General features: G+C 44.3%; 1 protein-coding gene across 5 annotated transcripts in view; it reads right to left on the bottom strand.

Annotated features, from left to right (window-relative positions):
* PITPNC1 (phosphatidylinositol transfer protein cytoplasmic 1) overlaps window positions 1–25249 on the bottom strand; it is a 265455-nt gene that overhangs the window by 98377 nt on the left and 141829 nt on the right. For 4 of the 5 annotated variants that reach the window (XM_067715275.1, XM_067715276.1, XM_067715273.1 and 1 more), the window contains exon 3: window positions 16622–16710. In XM_067715275.1, coding sequence (XP_067571376.1) covers window positions 16622–16710 — 89 coding nt within the window. Of the gene's footprint in view, window positions 1–15584; window positions 15593–16621; window positions 16711–25249 lie in introns of all 5 variants that reach the window. The other variant, XM_067715277.1, reaches the window with a different exon arrangement.

A 25249-nucleotide genomic window follows, 5' to 3' on the forward strand; every position in this document is an offset into this window, starting at 1 on the left:
GACAGACTTCTAAGATGGTCTCCAAGATTCCCAGCCCCTGGTATAATCTTGCACACTTTGTATAATCCCTCCCCTTAAGTGTAGACAAGACCTGTGAATATGATGGGATAGTTGCTCTTCTGATTAGATTACAAAGGTGATCAGATTATGTTACATTATATAAGACTTCTTTTTAGAAGAAGCAGGTTGATTTTGAGGAAGTAAGCTGCCATATCCTGAGAGGGCCACGTGGCTAGAACCTGAGGGAGCCTCTAGGAGCAAAGAGCGACCCCTGGAGGCCAGCGAACTAGAAAACCAGACTTCAGTCCTACAACCGCAAGGAACAGAATCCTGCAAACAACCAGAGAGCTTGGAAGAGGACCCTGAGCCTCAGATGAGATTGGAACTGTGGCTGAGACCTTGATTTCAATCTGACTGAGACTCTGAACCAAGGACCCAGCTAACCTGAGCCCCAGTGGAAACTCTGAGAAAATGTATGTGTGATGTTTTAAGTAACTAAGTTTGTGGGAAATTTATTATATAGCAATAGAAAACCAATATAACACCAAACCTCAAGAATCCAACCATTGCTTCCCTGCCAAATCACCCATTTGGTTCTTATGTGAGGAAAGTATCACTGACTTTGAGGTTTGAACATATCTAGGGAAATGGGACGGGAAATCTGTACTCTTTCTTAGTTGTTCCACCTGTGATGTCATCCACTTTGTCAATGGCCACTACTTATTGCCCAGGGCGATATTTACTAGGAACTGATGCCACAAAACTTGCCATTGACTGGTGTCCAGACGCAGCAGTGTGCACCTAGCCCACAGGGAGCGAGTAGGGTTGCTCAGTAGAAAGAATGCAGGTTTTGGAGTGAGACAGCCTTTAATTCAAACGCCAGCGTCTTTTCACACAAACTGAGACTTTGGGCAAATTCCTTAATCACCCTGAGCTTCAGTTTTCTCATCTGTAAAATGGATACAATACCAACCTCACAGCTGTGGGGTGAGATAACAAATGTCCAAGGCCAGGCAGTATCTGGCTGAACAGACACTAGAGAAATGTTGGCCCACCCTGTTGTACCCCTCCCCATGGAATCCCACAGACTATATGGAGAGTAAATAGAGCTGGTATGCCTGTAGGGGGACCCTTCCACTGTGTATGTGCAAGGATGTCTTGGGAGGTTGTGGGTTTGCTGAAGTGGTAGCAACACAACACCTGATTGGTCCTTCCCATGACATGGATGGTGGCCAAGCCACAGAGCAGGCTTGGGTTCCTCCAGCATTGCTGTGACCCCTGACCTGCTGTGTTTTGAGGACATGTCATCACATCTTCCAGGTCCATCCTCTTACTGTCCTCCTTTACCTAAAGGCCTAGCAGCTCCTCTTTCTGCACAGGGGTCCTCTCCCCTCACCTCTTCTCAGATTTCCTTGATCCCCTGCCAACTACATGTAGGGAAACAAGAATACTACCAGAATCTCAGTGAACTTTCTTCTTTCCTAGATCTAAAGGCTTTGTGCCTGTTGGTTCACTCAGCCTTATTTTAAAAACCGAGGCTCAGAAAAGTTAAGAAATAGCATCAAAAAACAACATTTGGGAACCCCAGGGGGTCCCATGAGATGAGCCTGCTTACAGGCAGAGGGTTGGGCCAGTGACTCCCCCGGAGCCTGGGGGACGTCATGAGTCATTTCGGCCCCTCCCTGCCCTCCTTCCTCCCCTGGGCCCATTCAAGATCTGGAACCTTCTCTCTCATGAAAAATCTTTTTCTCTCTCTTGTTAACTAGAAAAGCAGCTTGGCCAGGAGAAACATAACAAATATTCACTTTATTAGACCCAGGGTTTATTTTGTCCCTAACCCTCTAAAAATAACACTGGTATCATGGAGAAATCAGATAAAAAAGGCAAAAGATCTCCTATCATCCTCTTTGATTTTCTAGCTTAGATCTTCCCAAGCCAGAAGAGTCTCACTAGTACTGCTTTCATCTGCTCCCTACCAGGACCAACTTCCTTTGTAGCCAGTATCTGAGCATCTTTAATTTGCCTTTCAAACATAATGTTATCCACTGGAATGAACCTCTTATTGCAAAGTGATCATCGGGTACCTGTGAAATCTCCAGCACCTAAAACCGATGTGCAGAAAAGCAATGTTCTCTGTTGAAGATTAAACACGTGTACTGGTATGTATTGGAAGTGATGGGAGAATCTGCAGTCGGGAAGAAGAATGCCAGGAAAGACGAGTGAAGTACCTGGGCCCCTGCAAGACTAATTTCCAGACACAGGCACACCCAGGTTCCGTGTTGGGAAAGGAAAGTAGCATATGCAAAATACATGGCAGAGCTGAATTTTCAATTCACTACAGCCATGCTTTGGAAAAGTGAAAGAGATATTTTTAGTCCAGTGATTGATTAGGGTTGCCATGGCAATAAGAAACACTTAAGAGAAGGAAACTGAATGTAAGCAAGTCTTAAAGAGAAAGGTGCAAGTGCACTGGGAATTTCACAGTCAGTTTCTGGGTGGTGCTGGCTGCAGTTTCCACACCTGCCTAGGGCGAGAGGGGATGGTGGCTGCAGAGAACGGGCCAGGGAGACAAGTCTGAGGCTCTCCGGGGGCTCTGCACTTCAAAGACACGCAGTGGCGAAACTCCTGGAAGAACTGCACCATGCACTTTGATGATCATCATTATTGTCACACTATACCCGCCATCGCACCTAGCGCATGGTGAAAACTGTAAGCTAAAGGGTACTAATCCCTCCCCATACCAGTAAAGTAGCAATCATATTCTAACAGTGTGTTTCAAAAACTTACTTAATGATGCTTCATCTGGTAGGCTTGTTAACAACAGATCCCAGGCTCCTCTCCTAATGACTTGCTTTCAGAAAGTTGGTGGAGTCCCAGAGCCCACACCTGAACCTAGAACTTGATTTTTCTTTTCTTTTTAAAATAACGTTATTCACATCCCATATTATTCACCCATTTCAAGTGTATAGATCACTGTTTCTTAGTCTGTTCACAGAGTTGTGCAACCATCACCATGATCTGAGTTTAAAACATTTCATCACCCTAAACAGAAGCCCTGTGCCCGTTAGCAGTCACTCCCACCTCCCCCTTACCCCATGCCTGAAGAAACCACTAAGCTACTTTCTGTCTCTGACTTGTCTACTCTGGACATTACATACAAATGGAATCATATAATATGTGGTCTTTTGTGTTTGGATTCTCTCACTTATCATCCTTTTTTATGGAAGAATAATATTCCATTGTATGGATATACCATATTTAACTTACCCATTCATCAACTGATGGACATTTGCTTCCAGTTTTTGGCTATTATGAATAATGCTGCCATGGACATTCTTGTACATGTTTTTGTGTGAACATATGTTTTTATTTCTCTTGGGTATACACTTAGAGTGGAATTGCTAGTCATATGGTACCTCTACATTTAACTTTTTGAGGAACTGCCAGATGGTTTTCCAAAATGGCTGTACCATTTTGCATCCCCACCAGTAGTGTCTGAGGGTGCCAGGTTCTCCACATCCTTGCAGCACTTATAAGTGCCCAGTGTTTCTTAATCCCAGAAAGTTCTGAAATACCTTTGGGTCAAAATGATGATCCCAGGTAACCATTCCTCATGTCCAACTGAGACACACAGACATGACTCAGTACCGAGGTAAAAATGACAACAGTATGGATACTATACTAACTATCATCAGGCACTCTTCCAAGTACGTGGTATATAATAATTAATCTATTAACTCCATAACCCTCATATAACTCTATGAGGGATATACTACTGTTACCCCCATTTTACAGATAAGGAAACCAAGGCAGGGAAAGGTTGCGTAGCATGCCCCAAATCATAACACTTACATGATAGAGCTGGGATGGATTCAACTCAGGCTGTCTGGCTCTGAGTTCAAGCTCATGACTCCACATCCTGCTGCCTGTTGAGTATTAGGAAAGCACACGAGTGTTTCCAGTGGAGTTGAGTGCTCAGTTGGGGGTGATGGTGGCTAAGGCCCCTCAGCATGCCCTGTGGCCACTGAGAGCAAAGAAAATATGTCCATGTGCATCCATTCAATGAGAGATGTGCCTCTTTTAAACAAGCCCAAAGAAGGAAAAACAGGAGGTACCCGAAAGATAAATTGGGGAAATATTCATTTAGGAAATTCACGGGACTTCCCTGGTGGCGCAGAGGATAAGACTCTGCACTCCCAATGCAGGGGGCCCGGGTGTTTGATCCCTGGTCACGGAACTAGATCTCACATACATGCCGCAACTAAGAGTTCTCATGCCACAACTGAGGAGTCTGAGTGCCGCAACTGGGGAGCCCGTGTGCCGCAACTAAGGAGCCCACGTGCCGCAACTACTGAAGCCCGCGCACCTAGAGCCCATACTCCGCAACAAGAGAAGCCACCACAATGAGAAGCCCGCACACTGCAACGAAGAGTAGCTCCCGTTCTCCGCAACCAGAGAAAGCCTGCGCACAGCAACAAAGACCCAACGCAGCCAAAAATAAATGAATAAATAAATTTATAAAATAAATAAATAAAATAAAATGTTTTGTTTTTAAAAAAACAAAACAAAAAAAACAAATAAAATGTTATGCAGGGTCGCGGTGGCCAGTGAGGCGTGTCCGTGGAACTTCCTGGACCAAAGAAGAAAAGTTTGAAAACCGCTGATTGAGCCCAATAATTCAATGCCTTGTTTCTGTTTAGCAGCCGGAATCCTTCCATGTCTGAGAGCAACACTTTACAAGGAGGCTTGGAGTCAAGAAAATTAAATGGAAGAGTTGAGAAGCTGGCTTGGGGTACATGAAGTATTTATAGGCTTTTAAAAGATCATTTCCTTTTAGGACTTCCCTGATGGTACAGTGATTAAGACTCCATGCTCCCAATGCAGGGGGGCCGGGTTCCATCCCTAGTTAGGGAACTAGATCCCGCAGGCCGCAACTAAGAGCCCACATGCGGCAACGAAGATCCCGCGTGCCACAATTAAGACCCAGCATGGCCAAATAAATAAATAAACATTAAAAAAAACATTTCCTTTTAGCTTTTATCTGGAATTCAATGCATTCTTCTCTGACCATCTTGTTCTGACTGCAAGCAACATGTGTTCCCTCCTATCAATGAACATAAAACTCTATATAGACTTGACCTTCTCTCTAATGGAACCCCACTGAAGACATCGATTCCCTGGTACTATATTCTATATTATCATATTAAATGCACTCCAAAGCCATACAGGGAATTTCAGCTTGAGATGGGATACTTAATAAAACTGGATTTGCAAATGCTTCGTCCTGTCACTAACAGAAGACTTACATCCAGAATGTTCCAGTGAACCTGGTGAAATAGGTGTAGAGTTTAGGATTTATTACCTTCTAGGAATCTGGGGCTGGAGCCTCTGCTGTTTGTAAAACAGGAGACTGTGGGTGGTGAATCTGTATGTAGAGGCAGTAGACAACCTAGATTTTAAAGTACCTTTCGACTTTCTTTATTCTTCATCAGAAAAATTTTATCCTTCCATTTGGACAGAAAATTTGCCCCATAGTTGGAAGGTAATATATATATACTCTTTTGTGCATAGAAAATCTTCAATAGACACAACAATTTCAAGAAGGTGTATGTCTGGTGGTCCCACATCTACTCAGAATCTCAGTCATCCTGCAGGGAAAGATGCAAAGGAAAGAAGGGGAGATATTTGGGCTTCCTTGGCTGTTCTGGGTTCCGAGGGTCACATATCATTTTATACATCTGGGTGGGTGGTCTTAGAGACAGGATAGTTGGAAAAAAATTGCAAAGAAGATCGGTCCGGAAAAATGAGATGAGGAACCCAAGTGGAGAAAAAAAGTGGAAGAATTTTAAAGCAAAGAGAAGGCAAAAAGGAATCACATGTAAATAATAAAGATGAGGATGAATCAGAGAGTGATTTCCCAAATATAGGCTGCATCGGAAGAAAAATGGGGCCAAGAGGAGCGGTGGGGCCTGAAAGAGAAGTTGGGGAGGGTGAGAGGAAGGCAGTGTGTAGAAGGCAGAGCATGGAAATACAGCAGGAAACAGCTGTTTGTATTCCAGCCCACAGTGAGGAAATGAATGACAGCCTCTCCGCTGCTTCTCACCAGCCTGCACCCTACACTGAGGCTTCTGTTCATTCATTAGTTCCTCCATTGATGAAGCCTCGTCCCTCTTCTGGCATGCTGAGTAACAGCCACTCACTGGAGAAGCAAGGCCAGGAGGGAGAAGGAGCAAATGCATGAATGAAAGTATGTTTTCTCAACGGGGCAATGTTTGCTACTGGCGCTTCTATGAAAATTGAGGAGGGAAACTAAATTCAGGCTCATCCAATCTAGAGCTGGACCTGCCAAGGCAGGAATAAGCCCAGGATGCTTGTGAATACCAATAGCTACACATGACAGAGGCAGGACGAGTGAAGGAGCAGGCGGAATACATCAAATGAAAAGGAACTGCATGTAAGTAAGAGAGCTTGGAACGAATCAGTGACTCCCCAAATATAGGTTGGCATATGGCCAGGGAGGAAACTTCCAGATTACAAGCCTTCTCAGTTAAAAATGGTAAGAATCACCCCTCTTAACCAACTGGGCAAATTCCTCACTTAAACACATACTATCATGTAGTTCTGAGTATCTTAGTGACTAGAAAAGTTGAAAGACATGGGGGCAACTTGCATTCACTTTATTTAATCACTGAAATGTACTATTTCAGTATATCCATATTTATATGTGTTTTATTTTATTTTTGCAGAAAGAAAGCTGTCCCACAAAATCTTCCAGGTTGTATTACTTTGATCTCACCAACTTGAACTGAACACAAATTCATAGGTATCAATAAATTGTAGAAGAGAAATCTAATTTTCAGTACAAGTAGAAAATAGAAAAGAAGGAAAGGAGTACTTCTTAGGGAAATCTTCTATTGAAAATACCTTTAAACAAATATTTTTTTCTTTGGTGATTATCCTCTGCAAAGTCATTCTTAGCGGTGTTTAAAAAGATGCAAACATGGACCCAGAGATTATCATACTAAGTGAAGTAAGTCAGAGAAAGACAAATATCATATGATATCGCTTATATGTGGAATGTAAAAAAGATACAAATGAACTTATTTACAAAGCAGAAACAGACTCACGGACATAGAAAACAAACTTAAGGTTACCAAAAGGGAAAGGCGGGGCGGGGGAGGATAAATTAGGAGTTTGGGATTAACAGATACACAATAGTATATATAAAATAGATAGGGCTTCCCTGGTGGCGCAGTGGTTGAGAGTCCGCCTGCCGATGCAGGGGACACGGGTTCGTGCCCCGATCCGGGAAGATCCCACATGCCGCGGAGCGGCTGGGCCCGTGAGCCATGGCCGCTGAGCCTGCGCGTCCGGAGCCTGTGCTCCGCAACGGGAGAGGCCGCGACAGTGAGAGGCCCGTGTATTGCAAAAAAAAAAAAAAAAAAAGATAAACAACAAGGTCCTACTGTATAGCACAGGGACCTACATTCCATATCCTGTAATAACCTATAATGGAAAAGAATCTGAAAACAAATATACACATGTGTGTATAACTGAATCATTTTGCTGTACACCTGAAACTAACACAACATTGTAAATCAACTATGTTTCAATTCTTAAAAAATGCAAATAACTTTAAAAGCTACATTATGGTAGAGAAGCATAGTTTAGCTTCTGCTCTCCCCCCCACCAAAATGGCTGAATGAATTTTCTTTGATGTACAAAGAAGAGCTTGGGAACAGCTAGAGCAAATGGAACTGGGATAAATGGGACAAACAACACTGTCTGTTCCAAAGTCTTCCCCAGGCAGCAATCAATTGGGTTGCTGAGATGTGGAGACAAGTCCTAGCCCTGCATAAGGACAAAGGCACTTCGGCGAATAAGCTTGTTTGTAACTGGTTCACCCGTGCAACCAAGTTCATTTTCTAAAGTGAAATAAATCAGAATGCATAAGCTCACTGTCATCCCCATGTACTACTGCCTTGGCTGTTTGGTCTAACAGAATTGACTTTGCTTGAAAAGAACTTGCAGGTTCTGTGTCACCTGATTCTTAAAAAAAAAAATCATTACAGTTGGGAGTTCTTCAAAAAAAACTCTGGTATTTGAGTCATAGTAATCTTCAGGCAACACATTAGCCCACTAAAATTTAGGGAAAAAGTAACATTTACTGAAATAGAATTGGTCCACTGGCCTATTTAGTGGGCACGTAATAGCTCTGACCCTGAGAGAAGCTTCTGGAGCATCCCTAAGTTTTAGAAGACTGGCTTTGCAAAATCCGAGGTCTCACGGACAAACAGTGTGGGAAGTGTTGCACACTACAGCCTCCTTTTGGAGATTCACAACGATACTGTTATTCTACAATAACAAAATGTGGTAAAATCAGTATAACCCGGTGTTTCCTTTACTTAACTGGCTATGAACCATCTTAGTGATAATTATAAACGGTTCCAGACTGTTTCTGTCTAAGTTTTCTTGAACCTGGAAGACTTCTGAACTTGGCTGCTCTGACTCTATGACACCAGCCTCATGCCATGACCCATGACTCACCTGACTTCACCACCCTCTCTGGGAGGATGGCCTGTGCCTGGCTCATCCAGCATCCCCAGCTGGAAGACTGTTTCTATGGCCTGGTCCCTAACAGGTCCCAGCTCATACGGCCCCATTTCTAAGAAGGGATACTTCCGTTGCCCCCTCCACCCCCAAATTACATACTGCCCCGGATACTCAGGGTTAACTGTGATGCAGAGACTTAACTCCCATCATTACCCCATCTCCATGATGCCAAAAAAGGAATATTTAGGGACCTCCATTCTATCTTAGCTCACATAGTAGCTGAGATGGCCAGATTGTCTTCTAATTTCCTTCCAGACAAGACCACTCCTAGAGTTCAGGTGTAATAATGTATTTGCCCTAGACTTGTAACTATTTCCTGGTTATGCAATTTAGGGGTTTCTACTGCCCTTGGCTGGGAGTCAGTGGAAGGTGGGGGAGGGGGAGCTTAAGAAGGACGAGAGGCCTGAGAGGAATGGAGGTCGGTCTGTACACACAGCACCCATCAGCTCTTTCTATTATCGGGGAAGCTGATGAGGTCAAGATTGAAAGTGAAATTCCTATCCAGGACAGTTAGCTGCTTTCAGAAAAATACCTCTATCTCCCTAGTGCCACTCCTGGGAAGATAACCCGAGTTCACCTTGGGTTACTGACGACTCAATTGTGAGCATCCTGACTTTCTTCCCCAGCAGGACTAACCCAACACTGAACAAACGCATCTCTCACTGTGGCTCAGTACCATTTGAGGTTCTCATGCAAGAGTCATTTCCTACCCCCTGGTTTCTTACAGTTGACTTTTTCTACCTCTTTCAACTAAATAATTAAAATGTTGGGTAGCACTGGACAGCCCACTACTATCTTTGGGGAACGGCTAGCCCTTCCAACTAACAGAAGGGTGCTCTCCATTTGTCATCACCTCTTCTGCGGATTCGAATTAAAAGATGTTTTGCTGGAGTGGGTGCTCATGGCAGCAAAATACATACAGCAACTGTATATTCTAGGTCACTGCTATCGACTTATAATAGCTTGAGTTTTCAATTTCTTACAAATGAGAAGAAAAGCCTTTTCTTCCCCCCTTCATTACTACTGAGGTTGAATTGATGCTGCTGAGCTATGTTCATACTCCAGTGAGGCCTTTTTTTAGCCCTAGAAAAACAAAATCGGCGACTTTGGAAAGCAGCCAGTCTCTTTGGGCACCTTCCTCTGTGACTTTATAAACTTCAGAAGAACCGGCAGGTTTTGAAGAACTGGTTAGATGGTCTGTCCTCTGGAAAATAGCTGTTGTGTTGTTCTTTGTTTACTGTACAATTAAGATTTTTTTTCCTATAACCGAGCTAAAGATATTTTTTTTCACTTCCTGGGCAAATGGCATTTCCACATAATCCTAAACACACACGGTCACTCACGGTGATGAAAAAGCTTTTACGTCTTAATAACTGTGATAACACCGAAGCCCTAGATGACCCTGAAGAGAAAGTTCCCTTAGCTGGATTTTCTCACAAATGAGGGCAGCGTGAGGTCTCAGTAATAAGCTGGGCAGTCAGAAATAAGACCCAGGGGATCCTAGGAATAGACATACAATGCTCTGGACTAATCATATGAGAAAAGACACCTGTCCGGAGTATTACTGAGCCCCTCTGCCTCCCTGAGGGAGGGTGGAGTATGGTGACCCCAGTTGGGAATTTGGCTTTGGGGAAGTTTTGCTTTGGGGCACAGATAGGAAATATGGGGCTTGGAATGACATCAAGAAGAGGTATTTAGGATTAAAGGATCAGTGGATAAAGAGCCCAGTGAAAAAGCATTCAAAAGAGGGGAAAAGATGAAGACAATTGAAAGCCTCTGTCCTAAATCCTGGGAGCAGACCCTGTAGTCAGAGAGAAGAGTGGGCTCTTCCTCCCGGGTAGAGAGCATGAGAACACGGCTGAGTCCTAGTCAGGAGGAGGCAGGCAGCTTCAAAATGAACAGTGCAGGCCTGAAAGTGTGCACCTGCAGCCAGAGAGAAAAAAACGCAGAGGTCCTCACTGGGGAGATGGAAAGAAAAGCTGTGCTATATTTGGGATGGAAAATAAAAGTGGACTAGCCGGGAACAATGTTGCTTCCCTATGGAGAATTAAATGCAGACCTTGCCCTGAAACTCAAAGCTACCATCACCTGGCCTCCACATGTCTGGGCAGCCAGGATCCAGCAACATCACATGCCCACTGAGCCTGGAATGACCACATGGCGGACTAAATGTTTGTTCCCCTCCATTCATATGCTGAAGCCCCAACCCCCAAATGTGATGGTATTTGGAGATGGGGCCTTTGGGAGGTCATGAGGTTTAGATGAGGTCATGAGGGTGGGGCCCTCATGATGGGATTAGTGCCCTTATAAGAAGAGACCAGAGACCTTGCTTTTCTTCTCTCTCTGCCATGTGAGGACACAGCAAGAGGACTGTCAGCAAACCAGGAAGAGAGCTTTCATCAGGAAATGAACCAGCTGATACCGTGATTGCGAACTTCCCAGACTCCAAAACTGTGAAAACTAAATGTCTATTGTTTAAGCCACCCAGTTTATGGTGTTTTGTGACGCAGCCCAAGCAGACTAAGATAGAACAGGTATCTACAGGTGGGAGTTCTACTCTCCCCAAGGTCCAGCTCAAACCCCACCTGCTCCAAGAAATCTTCCCACAATTCTCCCAGGCAGAATTTCTCTCTCCTTTGCACAATCCTCTGTTTGCACTTTGACTGTAACACATAGCACTGGTCTTCCTTGAATTACTGACAGCTATGTATTCACCTGCTCTCACTTTATTTTCCCCTACTCTGTCCCATTCATTCCATTTCACTTCCTGAGTTAATCCTAACTGAGGCAGGAAGTACTTACGTTGTTATGACATATCACGTGATTGGCCCCACCATTAATGTGGCATGTCAACTGCAGGACAGTTTCCTGAGTTATACAATTCTCTCTCCTCCGTTTCCCTTGGCCTGCCAATATGCCCCTGTTCTTATAACCTGATTTTTGTTCATTAGTCTCTGAGACCAGTTCTGCCCCACTGTCACCCCTCCCCCTAACAGGCTTGCCAGATAAAATATGAGATGAGGTGACTTCCCTGTGCCACAACTGCTGAGCCTGCATGCTACAACTACTGAAGCCTGTGTGCCTAGAGCCTGTGCTCCGGAACAAAAGAAGCCACCATAATGAGAAGCACGTGCACTGCAACAAAGAGTAGTCCCTGCTCACCGTAACTAGAGAAAGCCTGCATGCAGCAACAAGACCCAGTGCAGCCAAAAATAAATAAGTAAAAAATAAATTGAAAAAAACATGAGATGAGCCCTCTTTTAGTATAAGTATAGCCCATGTAATTTTTGAGACATACTTATACTAAAAATTACTTGCTGTTAATCTGAAAATTCAAACTTAACTGGACATTCTGTATTTTTACTTGCTAAAGCTGGCAACTTTATCAGCCCAGCATCTCATGACCAAGTAACCTATGTAAGAGGGCTGTGTCCTATTCTCACCTGTACAGCTTTTTGAGGACTCTAGTCCTGTCTCTGAAGCTCACGGCCCCAGTGCAGGGGCCAGGGCCTTCCCTCTCGCATTGCAATCGTTTTTCTGGCTGGATGCCCAGTGCCATTCATTCTGCCCAGATTCCCAGTGCCGTTCATTCTGCCCTCTGGTCTGAACCTCTGCTGTTAGCCCAGCTCAGAGCTCATCCAGGTCTGAGTGCCAGCCTGTCCCCTGAGCTGTGTGATGGCCTGTCCCACCTTGCCTCCAGAAAACTCCAGGACTTGCAGATGACTCCCAGGTTTTGACTGGAATGTCTAACTATTTCCCACCAGACTGTGACTTCCTAAAGGGCAGGGGTTATTGCTTAATGAAGCCTAGCATCTAGCAGGATGCTTTACACATTGTTGGTGCTCAGTAATAAATTACTGTTAACCTAAAATTGAAAGATGATGTTATGGGTTGAATTGGGTCCCCACTAAATATATGTTGAATTCCTAAACCCAGTTCCTCAGAATGTGATCTTACTGGGAATTAGGGTCATCACAGATGTAATTAGTTAAGATGAGGTCAAACTGGCATAAGGCAGGTCCTTAATCCAATATGACTGATGTCCTTATAAGAAGAAGAGAGAGACACAGTGAAGAGGATGCCATGTGAAGATACAGACACACACAGAGGGAAGACAGCTATGTGAAAACGGAGGCAGAGATTGCAGTGGTGCTCCCACAAGCCAAGGAATGCCAGAGGCCACCAGAAGCTAGAAAGAGGCAAAGAGGGATTCCTTCCCTACAGGTTGCAGAGAAAGCATTACCCTGCCGACAACTTGATTTAGACTTTTAGCTTCCAGAACTGTAAGACAATAAATTTCTGTTGTTTTAAGCCACCCAATTTGTGACACTTTGTTACGGCAGCTCTGGGGAACTATCCCAAGGATTACATTAGGGAGGAATTGACCAAAAACATGAGGGCCTAGAAGAAATCAAGTAATACTTAAAGAGTCAGAAGGGGCTGAGTATAAGACTATACAACTCTAACTTCTTCATGTTTTGTCTCCAAATTTCCTCAAGCAGAAATAATTTGTGTCCCTTTAAAAGTTTGAACTGTATGATTAGAACTGCAGCAGTACTGTGGGGCAGAGACTGGGCAGAAGTAAAGGCTATGAGCCCCTCAGAAATCCTCCATGGCCTGCACAGAGGTGGGCACAAGAGACCAGGGTTCATGGTGATGGAGACTGGCGGGAAAGGCTTCCATGGGAGGTGCGTCCCTGTGGGGAAGGCTTTGTCAGGAACCATGGTTTCCATTCTGTTGCCTTCTGTTTTCAGTACTTTAATACATAGCCTTAAAAAATGAGCACAATACCACTAAACATTTTTCAGACTTCATTTCTCTGTTAATCACCCCCATATTTCACAGCAGTGTCATGAATTTATGGAGAATAAGTACTGTCAGTTTTGGGTCAAGTCAAGGTGACCCAATTCTAAAGCAGCAAATAACTGCCTTTGCAAAGTTATAGGGACAAGCATTCTCTTGGCCTTGCAACTACGGATTATGTTTCAAATGAAAAGTCCACATACAAGCTTAGGGAGACTGTGGGAAATGGGGTCACATCAGCTATCAATAAAATCAAATTAAATCCTAGAAAATTAGTACCGTCCAGTCTAACGAGCCCAGTCTGCCTTGAGGGGCACCAAGATATAGTCCCATTTATTTGTCCATAGAACTTCCATTTTAATGATGGCAGCTTCCAGCACTGTATGATATATAATAATAACGGAGGATTTACCATGTACCAAGGACTAGGCTGAGATTTCATGTGGATTATTTGATATAATCTTCATATCACCCTCACGGGAAAGTTATCATATTTTCCCCTCTTACAGATGAGGAAATGGAGGCTTAAAAGGAATTAATCTGCATGACTGTTAATGGAGGCGGGATTCAAAAGATCCCGAGAAGTCTTCCTCTTGAAGACGGTGCAATTGATGGGGCTGGGGAGTGCTGTCCGGGAACCACTTAATTGCCTGCTATTTATAGGCAACTTGCTAACAGTTTTCCATAAGTTAGATCAGGGGTTGATAAACTATAGCCTGGGGGCCAAATGCAGCCTACTGCCTGGGTAAACAGGACCAAGCCCATATCTCTACATATCATCTCTGGCTGCTTTCTCAGAGACAGAGACTGGCCCACAGAGCAGAAAATATTTACTAGATGACCCTTTACAGAAAAAGTCTCCTAACCCCTGTGTTAGATCATTGAATCTTACTACTAGTAGCTCTATGAAAAAGGGATTATCCCAATTTTAGAGAGGAAGAAATTTAGGTTCACAGAAGTTAAGTTCCTTGTTCTAGAACAGTGTTTCTCTGACCTCTAAATTGTAAAGATTGTATTTTGCCACAGAACTGCCTTTTTTTCCCCAAAGATAGGGACATCGGGGAGGGTGCTATATATATTCCTTCATTTCATAAAAGAAAAGACATTTTAATACCCAAGAATGATGGTTCTAATTATCAACAGTCCTTTAAGTGGAATAAATTTAATTTTATGAAAAACTTTTTTTTTTCTTTCATTTTGCAAAGGATGGGTGAGAACACAGTAATGGACCAGCATGAGTTCAAGAACTGGCAGTTGTGGGTCATTTACTTAAGAACTTTAGCTAGTAAGAACCAGAGGATATTCAGGCCTACCTGACTCCAAAGCAGGTGACACTCTTGTATCTGTTGGGACTACCCATCTACCTTTGACCCATGCATTCCTTCTGTCATTCAATAACTATTCATTGAGAATCTACTATGTGCCATGTATGTACCATGCTCATACCGAGGACATGAGGAATCATTTTTCTCCATGTAGTTCTCACCATCTCTCTCCCCTTTGGCTGTTTTGATTAAGACTAAAAACTCAACTCCATCACAGCTCAGTTAACCATTTTCTTCTTATGACAGTTTGACCTGTTTGTCATTGGGGGAAATGATCCAAATGAAAATACCACAACACAATGACCTTACAGACATTTTTTTTTTAAGTGTAAGTAATGACTCTACAGGCTCTTAGGACAGGTAGAAATTAAACGACTTTATCAAGCCACCGAGACTGTCCAATCTGAGTAAAATAGTTTGAACGTACCTCAATAGTTTGACCTTTTGTTTCAAGGTCTTTCTATGAGGGATCAGGTCACAGACTATAAGGAAAAGCCTCACCTTCCATTGATAACTACCACCATCTCTTTAATACCACATTGCTAGAAACTGTTCTATTACAGTGAACTATCACAAGTAGAGCAGTCAAGCTATTTAAAAATACAAGCCAAAGTTAATTATGTAAAGGCATTTTAAATTAACATTCATACTCTTGAACAAATGAGAACATTCAAATTATTGCATTATATATAACTATGTAATAGCCTACATTTAAATATTTCTGATTCTGAATTATTCCTCTATTTTTTTTTATTACATCGATAAGATGAGAAGCACAAGGGAAGTTCCAATTACTCCACTGATCTTAGGCTGAATATTTTTAAATGATTAAGTGAAACTTACTGTGTATTCTGGTCCCAGATGTTCATTTGGATAAGAGGGAAAAGAAAAAAGAGAGAAAAGGATGATTTAGACCACACTTACATGCAATATAAAACCACAGAACTAATAAATATTGCTGAATTATAATTATTAAAATTGTGGTAAAGAAACCTTCCGAGGATTAAACCTTCATAAATACTAAGTGTCTCCATGTTTGCTCTCGAAACTCTTTCACATACTTCTGTGGCTAGGTAGATAAGGAGTGTAAGATAAGATTCAATTAGCCTATAGGTTTGTGGCTAATTAAAAACCAAAGAGTTGGCCTTAGAAAAGCAGAATTAAAGACTAATAATTCCAGTAGAGCATTTCATTAACCACAAAGGAAATCTTTTAAGTGGAAAAGCAGCTTTTAAAACCAATAAGACCCTGTCAGGATGACATTCAAATAGGATCTTGAATTTTCATGTGTTCGAGGGCAGGAACCAAACCTTCTAAATTTTTGGCCACAGTGTCTAGTTCAGTACCAACACTGAGTGTTATTATCACTCCACTACAAGTGAGGAAGAAAGTGATTTTCATATTATCCTATTGCAAAGGAAGTGCTTTGGAGCAGAGAGACCCAACAGAACCTTTTATATAAATTACAGTCAGGTTTTGTTTTGTGTGTGGGGGGGGCATTTGCAAAGCAAACAAGTCAAAATAAACAACTTGTTTATGAACAAACCCCAACTCAACATTATTTGGGGATTACTGAGAAAAGAGGGAGAAATAAGACTCATGAAATCTCTAGAAATGTCACTAAAAAGAGTTTCCCATTTCTTCTCCATATGTTATTTACTACAATCACTTTAAGAAGGAAGATGAAATAGTTTAGCTTAAGCCCCCCAACCCCCTGCTAGGAAGAGTGCTGACCTAAAAGTATGGAGCAAAGGGTCAGGGAGATATCACAGCGTTCCCACCAGTCCCTGCTTGGATAATCCACCCTCAGTCAGTGAAATCTGAATCCTCCTATGTCCTTGCATGGATACATGCAACATACTGGGTGTACAAGGACTTACCTGTAATCGTGTAGGGATAATAGTTCCACGCCTTCTCTGTAACATAAAATATCTTGGGAACAACAGCTCTAGCCCAACTAGGCAGTTTGCTAAGACGAAAGAAAGAAAGAAAGAAAAAAAGACAATTAGAGTCTGTCCAGGGCCTCACCCTGCTACCACATTTTTCCAGAGAAACTGACTGCTAGAGAAATCAGAGGACTTCTATTTCCGCTCTTCTCTCTGTAGCCACTCGGTCCCCACCTCCCTGGTCTTTACCATAGTTAAATCGTCCTCAGTTCATATTTAGGACACATAGGATGGCCACAGACACTAGAAGGCAGGAGAGAGGCAGAGAACGGATTGGTTCCCCAGAAAGAACCAACACTGCCAATACCCTGATTTCAGGCCTCCACCCTGGGAGGAGATAAATGTGTGTTGTCTAAAGCCACCCAGTTCACAGCCATTTGTTGCTGCAGCCCCAGGAAACTAATGCAAAGACAGAGTCATTCCTCTGGAACAGGCACCCGGGCAGCCATTTGCAGAAAACATTCTCAAAACAAGGAAAACCCAAGGGCACAGGTCCCAAGACCCTTGGTAAACCAAGGACGAATTAAGTTTTGCTTTACTTTGTTCTGTTTTCCTTCTGAGGCAAACTCTACAGCTTACTGCAGGCCCAGAGAATTCCTTTAAATATTATATTTAAATATATAGAATGATATACTACTGAAGTATGGCTGCATGATTTTATTCCCCACCCAGCACTCTACTGTGGCGTTTTCTGTCTTTCCAGATGCTACCATTTTGTTTCTTTCCTATGCTGGTGCCTACAGCTAAGTGTCTGGGACACCAACGTCTAGCAGTACCTCACACCCAGAGCGATGACGCAGACTCCCAGCTCCTGAGGGTTGCGTGTTGGCAATAAAGAACATCAAGAAGTGGTTGTGAGTTGCAAGCTGATCTAGCTAAGAGAGGGGGGACATCAAGGTAAAAGAACCCCAAACCCCCAACCCCTCTTGGACATGGGGTTTAAATGACAACCAGAGCCAGTGAAATACTGTGCACCTTGCATGTCTTCCCAAATTGTTTCTCTTATTTCTGACAGTATCCAGTCCCTGCTTTCTAAAAGGCAAATACGTATTTTCGATGGCTGGTCAGACCTAACCCAAAGAAAGCTCCAGGCCGATACTCAGCGCTAAAACAAATGGGGAAATCAGAGCTGCGTCCCCCGCCCCGCCCCGCCCCCCCGAAGCCGGGTGAGTGTCAGATGGAGGCCACTGCTCTCAGGTGTGCGATGAGGGGCGCACGGAGCAGTTTTATGATTCACAGGACAATTCTTCTTGCTGATCTAACGCAGAATGTCTCACTCCCATAAAATCAGCTCTGCAGTAACTGCTCATTTACCTTAGAAGGAAGGGGCTGCTTCCCAACAGGGGTTTTTACAGCTTTCGCCTAGGATTTATTCTTTCAGTCACTGAAGCTGGAGGGTAACTGGGGTCAACACTGAGTGGGAAAGTCGCGTTGGGCTGGCTTGTGGGAAGTGGTCACGAGCATACCGTCCCCCAGGTGCCCTCCTGTTTGCCACCACACCCCAGAGTGATATGCCAAAGTGTCATACAGGGAGGTGTGGAGCTACTCACAGGCAAGTGGTTTTCTTGTGCTTTTAACGGGACCGAAACAGGATTGTGGAATTTCCCCAAGGTAAGTTAGGCATTGTTCAGTTTAGACAAAGTACTTATGTCTCCTTACGAGCATTAGAGCCCTTTCTCCACTGTTCTCTAGTGCGGGGGGGTGTTCCGTCTACACTGCACCCCTCCCCAGATTCACCAGCCTCCTCTTGATACCACTTTGGGACCCAAGTCTTCCTCCCTCCATAACTCAATCCCTCTGTCATTTAAAAAGTCTCCCAGCAGAACCACATCCCTAAGCAACAATCATTTTCTGGAAGGAAGATGACAAACACTGGCCATTTTCCACTCATGTTGAAACTTGTCCTATTTGTAAGTGGTCACGACTCCAGGCTCTAGAATCTTTATCTTAGTTGCTTCATCCACCAATGTATGCAGAACTATAATCAAATACCTTTTCCAACAAAACGCCCGAAAACACATAACATTTAGCCAAGATGGCTGATACAATTTTATGTGACTTCTAAACAGTCTGGAAAGGAGGCCCTTCTGGTATAATCCATTTACCAGGCCAGGCACAGGAGGTGTTGGAACAAATTCTGTGATATGCCATTTAAATATTTTTAAGTCCACTAGAGACCTTCTCCTAGCCCCTGACTTCCCCAGAGCACATTCAACATTCAAATCATTTTTGTCTGAGAAAGTAAAATTCGTTTTTCCATGCAGCAATAATTTATCAGGTCTGCAAAGGAAAATGGAATTAAATTAGACCCCACTGCTGCTGTCCCTTTTGTGATGTATACTGCCTACAATTCCAAGGAGAAGCCTGTCATTCAAACTCACTACCTGGCATCAAACAAGAACCTCTCTTCTGGAAAGGTGGCATGACTTGAATCACGTCCTCTTGGTCCAGTGGCCGAGACTAAACCTCCCAAGACCATCTCACCATGGCTCAGGCTTTAGGGACACTGAGGAAAAAGACAAAATTCTAAAACCTTTAAGGAATTAGGAAATGTGCTGACGTGGAATGCTACCACATTTCCCCAAAACCTTTGTCCATGCCTACCAAAGATAAACTTTTCAAATTGTTTTGTTTCTTACTTCTTTACTTCACATGGAACAGAACATACATCAGTGACAGCTGGTCAACTTGTCTCAGGTTAAATGGGACTGTCCTGGTTCTGAAACAGGAGAGAAGGGGGCAGGGTACAACCTTTGAAAGAATGACACAGCCCGAGGACATGACATAAACTGATTAGAACCAAATGGGTCCAAGATGGTGGACAAGTCGACTGCACTAGACCTTGAGCCTTAGTATACGCTCACATCAGTAAGCTAAATGACACACCCACAGGCACCGTGACAGTTCCAAGACCGACCATAAGGATCAAAAAGTGGGCGGTGACCCAATTACTGGAAATCCCCGCCCCTTCCTGAAATAGCTGGAATACTCCTCCCACTCATTAGCCTATGAAATTACCCACCCCTATAAAAACTGACGACCCCATACCCTGGTGCCTTTCTCACCTTCTGAGGTGGCCCACACTCTGTCTGTGGAGTGTGTTTCTCTCTAAATAAATCCATTTCTTACCTATCACTTTGTCTCTCACTGAATTCTTTCTGCAATGAGATGTCAAGAATCTGAGCTTCATTAAGTCCTGAAACCAGGTGTGTGATCTCAGTTGGAAGACTGGGTGTTGGCCAGGTCTGAGTCCCAGCCACGAGGGTTGGAGTCCCAATCAGGGTTTTGGCTGGGTTTGAGTCCCAGTCTGGGTTTTGGCCAGGTTCGAGCCCCAGCCACGTGGGTTCGAGTCCCAGTCAGGGTTTTGACCGGGTCTGAGTCCCGGCCACGTGGGTTCAAGTCTGTATTTGACGTGCACAGTTTCAGCTGGTGTCCACAAAGAGACAGTGATAAGGTAAGAAAATGTTGAGAGTCAGCTCTTGGTCCTAAAGAGGCCCGTGGGATGCCACAAGCCATGCATACTGGGGAAGATGCTCTGCCAATGTCTGCTCATTTTTTTTTTTTTTTTTGCGGTATGCGGGCCTCTCACTGTTGTGGCCTCTCCCGTTGCAAAGCACAGGCTCCGGACGCGCAGGCTCAGCGGCCATGGCTCACGGGCCCAGCTGCTCCACGGCATGTGGGATCTTCCCGGACCGGGGCTTGAACCCGTGTTCCCTGCATCAGCAGGCGGACTCTCAACCACTGCGCCACCAGGGAAGCCCTGTCTGCTCATTTTTGACTGGCGGGTCAACCCCGTATACTTATGTACATCCAACAGCAGGTCCAGGACAGAATTATTAATCTCTATACTCTTCTCCTTGACCCTGAGGTTTTTCTCCTACATTCTTGTATTCTTGTTCATTCCTGCTCTATTTCTTTCTTTCTTCTGTTAACCCCAGAAGACCTGTGTGACCACCAAGGTGTACTTTTTATTGTTTTTACTCCCCTCCCTCTGACACTCACAAGTGCTGACCCTTTATTCCCAGCTTATAGCTAGACCAACTCCTGTTCATCATCAACACCATTGGGGACGTCTTCTGTGCCATCTCTTTGCGACTTCTGGGGAACTAACACCTGGTTGGGAGACTACCTTGGAAGGGATAGCATCTAAAACTAAGTGCAAATCTTGACTAAATTGCGTGGTGGATTTTGACTTAAGAGTGGAATATTGGATAGCTCAGGAGTTAGAGACGTCACCTCAGGCTTGTCTGAAATGGGTCAGGGCTGCATCAATCCCAACCAATACTCCTCTGGGCCATATACTCTGGGGTCGGGAAAGATTTGGACAACAGGAATTAAAAGGAAAAAAACTTAGTGCGTTATGTAATCAAGTTTGGTCACAATATGAGTTAGGAAATTTAAAATGGAGTGAAGTACCCTATTTTCATCAAATTTTCATGGCCTTGTATCTAGGCAATGGAACCCAAAATGAATTTAAGGCATGTGTAGCTCGGGAGGGATAACTCTAGGAAGGACACAAAGGACTTAATAAATGTGATTAGGGCTTCCCTGGTGGCGCAGTGGTTGAGAGTCCGCCTGCCGATGCAGGGGACACAGGTTCGTGCCCTGTTCCGGGAAGATCCCACATGCCGCGGAGCAGCTGGGCCCGTGAGCCATGGTCGCTGAGCCTGTGCGTCCGGAGCCTGTGCTCTGCAGAGGGGGAGGCCACAGCAGTGAGAGGCCCTCGTACCGCAAGGAGGAAAAAAAAAAAAAGGACAGTTTGTGCTGTGATTCTGGGAAAAGAAGCCTGCCTCGTGTCAGTTCTTGGAAGGCTCTGCATGTGGCGAGTGTTAGGGTAATGGGGCAGGGGTGTGGGGAGCACCCAGGGGAGCCAGCCACATGTGTCAACATCATCAGGCAGGAGCAAGGCACAACCAAGGTGGAAATCACTTGACGAGATGCCCTGTAAGATCCCAACCAGGCCAAAACATTCTGTTTCTGTGATGTTCCATGGGAGTAGCTGAGGGGGCAGAAGGCAGGGGACCCGGCAGCATGAGACGCCTTGGCGTGTTCTTAAGGATTGAGATGGGGACCAAATAGAAGAGCATGGACTGAAAGGTATGTTGGGAAGAAGGCTCTACGTGCTCTATTTTCTCCAGTATATATATATATATATATTTTTTAAATAAATTTCTTTCTTTCTTTCTTTATTTTTGGCTGCCTTGGGTCTTCATTGCTGTGCACAGCCTTTCTCTAGTTGCGGAGAGCGGGGGCTACTTTTCATTGTGGTGCGCGGGCTTCTCATTGCAGAGCATGGGCTCTAGGCACGCGGGCTTCAGTAGTTGTGGCTCACAGGCTCTAGAGCGCAGGCTCAGTAGTTGTGGCCCACGGGTTTAGCTGCTCCGTGGCACGTAGTATCTTCCCGGACCAGGGCTTGAACCCGTGTCCCCTGCCTTGGCAGGCAGATTCTTAACCACTGCACCACCAGGGAAGTAACATCCAGTATATATTTAAAATACTATTAATTTATTTAATATTATATTCTATACATATAGAATATATATATAGAATATATGACTGAATATTCTAAAATATATAATGTTCTTATATACATGGCTATTGTTTCACTCCTGTCACTCATAACTAGAACGCGTTCCCATCAGGGCAGGGATCTTTGTCCTGTCCACTGCTGCTCACCCAGCCAGCACCTAGAATGATGCCTGGCACACAGCAGGTGCTCAATAAATATTTTCTGAATGAATGAAGATCGTCTCTGGATATTCAGAAGTCAATAATAACCATGAAGAGTCTTTCAAAATAGTGAGGAAATAAGCTCTTAGGTCAGAGTCTCTGGCCCCAACACTTCCTCTTTGACTTGTTGCCTGGGTAGTGGGCTCTCCCTCTGCCACATGAGCTGTGGGCAGTTAGCTCATAGTGTGGGGAAGATCTGGGAGAACAGGAAGAAGAAATGTGAAAGAAAGACCCAAGCCACAGCAACAAGCCTCTACCAATGAGCTGAGGTAAGGTAAAGTGACCAGCTGGTGGCTTTGCTTATCCAGTTAAACAGGATTCATGGCTTAGGGAAGCTGTACCCTCTCCTACCCAGAGCCACGAGAAGCCAGGAGAGGTTGCCCTGCAAGGCAAGAGCCATGTAGTGGGAGAAATGTTCACGTTGTGCAAATCGATTCACGCATTAGGCGGAATCACCGTTAGAAGCTGGCAACCCTCCCTGACTGGCAGCTGCCAGCACAGCCTAATTAATCCAGCAGCAGTAGTGGAGAAGAACATGACACTTCATGACTGATAAACAAGCCTAAAAATAGGCTCCATCTTTTCTCCAATGCCCCTCCCCCCAATCAGATTCCCTCTCCTCATGAGCTTCAGTGGGAGGGGATTGGAGTGATGCTAGGGATGAAGTGAAAATGAAAGGGAACAAAAGAAAAGCCCCACCCTCACATGATTCTGGACAACAGGTTTTATTTAGAATCGCTGTTCCAGAGTTTGATTAGTATCTTGCCTCCTTTCCCTGGATGCCGGTTGAAACCAGGATTTTTGAAGACAAGCCAAGAAATACCACTTATTTGGTTAACTGAACTGGATCAAAGGCCCAAGGACAACCACCAAATGTACTAATGTATTAGAACTAATGTAATGTTCTAAATGCATTAGGCAGCCACCCAAATGTACTGCACATAACTGTATCAGACGCTACAGGAAGGGCCAGAGAGTGGAGTAACCCCACAGTACTGGGAGATAAGAGGCAAGTACTAGAAGGATAAATGGCATTTGAAAAAGACATTATGCTCAATTCAAAAATGGGCAAGGGATTTCAATAGACATGTCTCCGAAGAAGACATATAAATGGCCCATGGGCACATGAAAAGATGCTCAATGTCATTAGTCATTAGGGAAATGCCAATCAAAAACCCAAGCAAGATACCACTTCACACCCACTAGGATGGCTGTAATCAAAAAGACGAACAATAACAAGTGTCGGTGATTATGTAGAGAAATTGGAACCCTCATACATTGCTGGAGGGAGTGTAAAATGGTGCAGCCGCTTTGGAAAACAGTCTGGAAGTCCCTCTCCCCACCCACTAGTAGCCTGGCTTGGCCTGGGAACTCAATGGGAAGCTTATGTTTGGAATTTTATTTTATTCTATTTACTTATTTTTTGGGCCATGCCATGCAGCTGGCGGGATCTCAGTTCCCCAGCCAGGGATTGAACCCAGGCCACAGCAGTGCAAGTCTGTAACCGTAACCACTGGGCCACCAGGGAACTCCCCATGTTTGAAATTTTAGAACAAATGATAGAAAGAAAAAATGGACAATTCAGACCCACCCACAGCAGCCACGATGGTAATGGCAGAATGAAAAGGTCAGTTTCACTTAAAGATGGTTGTCATCATTGCTGCTCTTGGCCTCTTGGAGCTGCCCTGAGAGCTGTCCATTCTCAAGCCTCCAGATAATTGTGTGGACCACTAACATCCTTACACAAAATGTCCTTTCTGGTCAAGACAGACTCAGAGAGGAGGCCCTGATGACACAGGGACTGAGTACTTCCAATACCCCAAATAGCTGCTTTGGGTAATAAATCAATAAAGCAGTTTCTGAATGTGATTTGTCTTCCCATACAGATTGACATAAGGAAGAGCATGCATTCCCTTTGCCAGCTCGTGAATTCAGGTCCACAGGACATTGATATTTCTTTGCGTTGTTATTTATTTATTTGGCCACACTGTGTGGCATGTGGGATCTTAGTTCCCCGACCAGGGATTAAACCCACGCCCCCTGCATTGGAAGCGTGGAGTCTTAACCACTGGACCACCAGGGAAGTCCCTCTGTGTAAATTATTAAGTGGGCACTGGAACATCTTGGCTACTTCCAGTCCAACTCTCAGGACCCACTTCCCTGTGGTCAGTGAAGGGGTCCACAACATGCTACAGTGACATCAGGATTATTTTGAGCTGAAGACATTTGAGAATCCAACAGTCGCAGAAAGACACTTTTTCTGAACTCCCCTTATCTGCATAAAAACAGAACCTCCCAAAAGAATTCAACTGTCATAAATCCCCTCTCCGTGAGTTTCACAACCAGAGAAGATTGACTCCGATCACCAGAGACAAGAAGTAAGCACCAGGATAAGAAATCACCTAAATAGACTTTGTCACAATGTCCATCTTGTCTCCCATCCATTCTCCTAAGGCCTCATTTATTTTTCATACATTTCTTTTCCCATAAATCTCTTTTCTCTCCCTCATTAAAAATTGTATATAAGGGCTTCCCTGGTGGCACAGAGGTGAAGAATCCGCCTGCCATTGCAGGTGACACGGGTTCGTGCCCTGGTCCGGGGAGATCCCACATGCTGCGGAGCAACTAAGCCCGTGAGTCACAACTACTGAAGCCCGCGTGCCACAACTACTGAGGCCCGCGCACCTAGAGCCCGTGCTCTGCAACAAGAGAAGCCACCGCAGTGAGAAGCCTGCACACCGCAACAGGAGTAGCTCCTGCTTGCCGCAACTAGAGAAAGCCAGCGCTCAGCAACGAAGACCCAACGCAGCCATAAATAAATAAATTAAAATT

This window comes from Pseudorca crassidens, chromosome 19, assembly GCF_039906515.1.
Source record: "Pseudorca crassidens isolate mPseCra1 chromosome 19, mPseCra1.hap1, whole genome shotgun sequence".
NCBI classification, from domain to species: domain Eukaryota; kingdom Metazoa; phylum Chordata; class Mammalia; order Artiodactyla; family Delphinidae; genus Pseudorca; species Pseudorca crassidens.